The sequence below is a fragment of the Hippocampus comes genome, unplaced genomic scaffold, assembly GCF_001891065.2.
Source record: "Hippocampus comes isolate QL1 unplaced genomic scaffold, H_comes_QL1_v1.1 scaffold132, whole genome shotgun sequence".
NCBI classification, from domain to species: Eukaryota; Metazoa; Chordata; class Actinopteri; order Syngnathiformes; family Syngnathidae; genus Hippocampus; species Hippocampus comes.
The window spans coordinates 4,076,528-4,082,265 of NW_017805467.1; the positions used below are offsets into that span (position 1 = coordinate 4,076,528).

Below are 5,738 nucleotides of genomic sequence, written 5' to 3' on the forward strand. Positions count from 1 at the left end.
CCGTCTTCGGGCAGTAGGCGGGGGACCCCCTGAACCTGTTGCCAGCCAATCGCAGGGCATGCAGAGACGAACAACCATCCGCGCTCACACTCACACCTAGGGACAATTATGAGTTTTCAATCAGCCTGCCATGCATGTTTTTGGAATGTGGGCGGGAACAGGAGTACCCTGAGAAAACCCACGCAAGCACAGGGAGAACATGTAAACTCCATACTGCAAGGCCGGATCAGGAATTAAACACTGCACCTCTGCGCTGTGAGGCTGACATGCTTGCCAGTCAACCCCCACAAATTGCTTGCCTTCTCACTGAAATACTGTATATCTTGTAAAGAAGATGTTTATTTGTGTCATCATTAATTCAAATAAAAATGTGAACTTGAGAAGAATAATGGAAGAAGTTTGTCTTGAGGCAGAAGTTTTTAAAACCCATCAGTACACCTGGTTACCATCATGTGCACCAAGTGTATTTTGGAGAGTCTGAGCAGCACAAACTTTATAAAGATTTAATTTAAAGTGTTGACAGAAACCAAGATACATGGTGACACAAGCTGTCCCCCATTGAGTGATTTATGTTGACAGTGGCATTCCATTGACATGAATGCCACTGTACAGGTACAAATGAGAGTAACATTAGCCTTGCGGGACAAACACAGGTAAGATCGGCCTAAGGGTGAATGTGGGGTTGTTGCAGCTCGAGCGCTACGTGTGGTGTTGCAGGAAAAAATCCACTTAAAAATGGTTATCAGCACCAACTGCAGAACCATCATAGTATTGTATTGCACCACTGATCACTTTACCTCTGCTCAATGACTCTGCACATTGTCCCACAGCTGTCATTGGGTGGTACTACTGCACAATATTACCCTTACATTATGGAAATTCTTTTGATACTTAAATGTCAGGTCTTTGTTTATCCTAGTTGCTTGTTGTTGCAATACTAGTGTAACCTAATTCCTTGTATGTTTTACATACATGGCCAATAAAAAGGGTTCTGACTTTGACTAAACATGGACCAGAAGGAAAGTGGCTGTGAGATGCATTGCTCCCCAAGTGCCCAATGCGACTACTCACTCATTAATTGACATCGGCAGTTATTGGTGCATGCTGTCACACAAGAGACATCACAGTTTCACTTTTTCCAATACACATGTGTTTTATCACACATGTATGACACATGCTGTTGTTCAAGAGGCTAATGTGTAGTATTTCATGAATATGCGTGACTTTTATTTAGTCTTTTTGACCGGCCAGCAAAGTAAGTGAACGGGCTATTGAGTGGAGGTACCAGTGCTGAGCTGCTGTTGTGTTGCATTTGTTCTCATGACCTATCTGTCCCTCATTTAGACGAGTACTGGCTGAATTTTAACATTTCTTTTTCTTGAAGTGCAGATGTATTTCTTGGAGCTTATCAGTGGACAATCACTTTAGCACATCTAAAATGAACTTTAAAGTGATAACTGTTTATATTTTGATTAATGATGAAAGCCAGTAAACGCAGTTATGTAATATCCTTCACACCATTGCCCATATTTGGTGAGTGTGAGTGACCAGCAAGAGTGGGCTATATAGCACACGGTGACGTTTTTTATGTGGGTGAATTAGAGCGTATCAGCTGGGCTCTCAAAAGTCCAAACACAACAGGGAAAAATATGCTTTAATTAGTGACTCTGTATAATCAGCTGGGAAAGTATAATAATGTCAGATATGGGGGTAGGGACATGTGACCAATGGAGGGGCAAACATTTAGGCAGCCATTAAGTGGACAGTATAATGAGTCAACCCATAATGTTTTTGTCAACCCCCCCCCCACACACACACACACAAAAAACGCAAAGCAAAACAGTATGTTCCCTCTCCAAATTTATGATTCATTCTTGACCTTGACCAATGTGTGTGTGTGTGTGTGTGTGTGTGTATAAATAGGGGATATTTTCAATCAATTCTTGAATTACTCGATTGTGACATCCTGCACTGGATTATCTTTTTTATGTGCTTTATTCATATCAGGGGTCATGTCAGGACCTGGAGTCTATGCCAGCAGGCATATGAAGAAATTTGATGATCACCAGTCAGTCAGAGGGCAAGTGTTAATTGGACATTGAGTGGGAATTGATTTCACAACACATGCAACAAATTCAGCTATGTGAATCACTGCCCTCCTAATAAAATGTCAGCATGTGACTGATTATCAGATCAACAAATATTGTTTAACTTCTGATTATTGGAGATTTCAAAGATAACTTTGGATGGCACACCTGCAATTTCTCGTTTGATGAGTCTGCCACTTGCTTTATTTATGTGGAAGAGGTTTCGGATATTGGTTGATTAATTTTATTGCAGTGTTCATCCGTTCTTTAAGACAGGCAAGGCCAGAGACCAGTTGGCTGACATGTTCCGACAACTCAAGGAAGCCTTGGTTTAAAAATAATCTCATAAATTTCAGGCATGTGAGTTGTTTTCAGCTTGAGGCTATGCAAGCCGTGTCAGATGTGGTCGTGGTGAAAACACTGAGTCTTGTACATCTTCAGAGAAATATTTGTAACTGTGGCAAAATTTAAACGACTAATTAGGAATCAAGAGATATTTCTCAGGCAATCGGAAATATATCATGAAACCTTGAGGCATAAATCCCCACACGCAGACAAATATAATAATTGACACAACCACAAAAGCAGAATCACAAGAATGTGTTGATGTGCATTGGTTCAGGCTTTTTTTCTGCCAAAAGGTTAAAGCTAGCTATGGTAGTTATTTTGCTTTTGCATCAAATGGATAAATTTAACATGATATTTTAAGATGCCAGCGCTTCAATTAAATTACACTGGTCAACAATGTTTTAACTTCAGATGAGGCGGCCCGGTGTACAAGTGGTTAGCGCGTCGACCTCACAGTGCAGAGGTCGTGGGTTCGATCCCGGCTCTGGCCTTCCTGTGTGCGGTTTGTATGTTCTCCCTGGGCCTGCGTGGGTTTTCTCCGGGTACCACATTCCAAAAACATGCATGGCAGGCTGATTGAACACTCAAAATTGTCCTTAGGTGTGAGTGTGAGCGCGGATGGTGGTTCGTCTCTGCATGCCCTGCGATTGGCTGGCAACCGGTTCAGGGGGTCCCCCGCCTACTACCCGAAGATGGCTGGGATAGGATCCAGCGACCCTTGTGAGGATAAAGCGAATCGGAAGATGCATGGATGGATAAATCAAGAGATACAAGTACATTTTCTAGATGATTTTTTTTTGCACTGATTCAGAATCTTCCCTCATTTTTTCTACTACATCAGGTTTTAATAATAATAATTAAGGTTACGTTTTGCAACAGGTGAAATTCTTTTTCTGGAACATCAGTTATTAATTACAATGCATGGTAAAATCCACATTGCCTTAGCTTTTATGGGTCAAATTAAACAACAAAAATGAAAATATCTCAAAAGCTGATGTGCGAGAAAAAAACAAAGACATTTTTTAAATCAAGTGTCAAAAAACATTTAGGGCCACATATACCCATCTCGGATTAAAATTTGCGATTGTCCAGTGTCATTTAAGGTGGTATGCAACAGTTTTTGTTAACTCAAAACTGACGCAAATAAAGTCCTTAGTATTTAAATTCAATATATTGTTATGTTTTTTGAATGACAATATTTCCCTCTAAGGTATAATAAAAATTTTAAGAGGTGGATAGAGGAATCTCTTCTGCAAGTTAAGGAACAGTTGTTAACAAAGCATTACATGAACCTGATTAGCTAAATCCCCTCAAACTATCCAAGGACAGAAACAATCAGGAAGTTATATGGGAGTTTAATACTGTATTGTAATCTGTGCGAAGAATGGCAAATTGATCATCCAGGCGCATCTCTTGACCAAAAGACAAAACAAAGAAAACAGAATATTCGTGACCCTGGAGATAAAATGAAACTAAGTCTTACATCACTCAATTTTCTATCCTTCAATCCCTTCTGACTACGGGCGAGAGGATGGGTACACCCTGATTAGTCGACAAACAATCGCAGGGCACATTTGAACAAACAACCATTTGCACCTTGGGACAATTGACAGTCTTCAATTGACCTAAAATGTCTGTTTTTGGAATGTGGGGGGAAGACAGAGTACCCGTAGAAAGTGAATGCAGAACCTTTCGACAGGGAGGCAGAACTGCTCACCACTGCCTCACCGTGTGGCATTATTAAAACTTACTGAGGACAACTGCAGTAACCTAATTACTTAAAAACTTAACATGCCTGCACTCATTATGTTTACCATGTTCCTGGACATAAAAATGGTGATCGATCACAACATTTTACAACATTTTCTGCACATAGTGCCCCAATAGATAAATGTAAAAGATTTAGATTTTCAGATTGATGTGATTGGAGTAAACAAACCAAGACAGACATTTCATGCTGTTTTATTCTTTAAAATTATGGGCAAATTATAATTATGACCATATATACTGTACTGTAATCATAAACAAAATATGATGCTTACGCAAATCATTTTGCACTTTTACTAAATATTGTACTGTATGCACAAAATACTGAATGTTAAAATAGATGCACTTCTCATTTACCTGAATACGATTACAACATCCACACTTCTTTGGTAAATTTACTAAAAACAGCCCTTTGGTTAACTATTAAGATAAATTGAATGGCCGTAGTATAAATTCAGGATTTATTAATCAATCTAGTCAAGTGCTAAAAGACTTTCAATGATTGCATTATGCACTTTGCCATTTATTGTAATATGACAAATATTCTAACAGTGCAAAACAAAAGAATACCTTTTTGGTTAAAGTTATATGAACACAAATTGGGTTTGGTTTTTGTTTGGGTGATGGTACTATTATAATTTAAATCCAGTCTAATGAAGTCAAACCAGATTTGAGGGCAACATGCCAGAGAAACCTTTGGTAATGAAACGTTAACAGCCTTCGCAGAGAACTCTTCTCAAACACAGACTTTAATCATTTTAGGATTTTCTAGAACGCTCATTAACTCTACATACAACCACCCAGACAAGTGATTTTTTTTTTCCCTCGGCAATCGCGAAGGATCATTTACTCCACATCATTCTCCTCTTCATCATCCATCATAGGCATCTCTTTCTCTGGCAGCAAACCATAGCTGTTGAGGAAGGCCTCGACATCTGTAGCAAAGAACTCCTCATTTAAGTGCTGTGTGCAGGCCAAGAAGTTCCCCAGCAGTTCACCTGCCTTGTAGACCAAAAGCGTAGGCAACACCTCATCTGAGAATCTCTCAGCAGCACCTGAGGAAACTGCGTCAATCCGGCAGAACTTAACAGTGGGATACTCTGTGGCCAGACAGTTGAGGCAGTTGTTGAGCTCTTCGCAGCCTTTGACTCCAATCTTGTAGATGTGAACTACCACCACTGTGCTGTGATGTTCCTTCTCGATGACTTCAAGGAACGCCTCCCCGCTGTCCAAGTCGTGCACGCCTTCAAACTTTGGCCCAAAGCTAAGCTTGTCATGCATCTCCTGCATGCACCGCTTTCTGTATTTCTTGAGACAGCCCTCATCCTCCTCCTTGAGCATTTCATACTCTTGTACACTCATCTGAAAATAATTACAAATGTATTTTTAGATTAGCTCTGAATGATCAGTGGCATTTTGCATGCAAAAATGACCACAACCAGAACACGAGAATAGAACACGAGAATAGAATTTTCAAATATATATGGTGACAGTTATATACATTCTCTCTCTCTCTCTCTCTCTCTCTCTCTCTCT

At 40.0% G+C, this 5,738-nt stretch overlaps 1 protein-coding gene across 2 annotated transcripts in view; it reads right to left on the reverse strand.

Annotated features, from left to right (window-relative positions):
* Nucleotides 1–4,381: 4,381 nt before the first annotated feature.
* The window catches only part of pdcb (phosducin b), a 6,464-nt gene continuing 5,107 nt past the window's right edge, over nt 4,382–5,738 (reverse strand). For both annotated transcript variants that reach the window (XM_019875400.1, XM_019875401.1), the window contains exon 4: nt 4,382–5,564. In XM_019875400.1, coding sequence (XP_019730959.1) covers nt 5,049–5,564 — 516 coding nt within the window. In that variant the 3' untranslated portion in view covers nt 4,382–5,048. The remainder of the gene's footprint in view (nt 5,565–5,738) is intronic.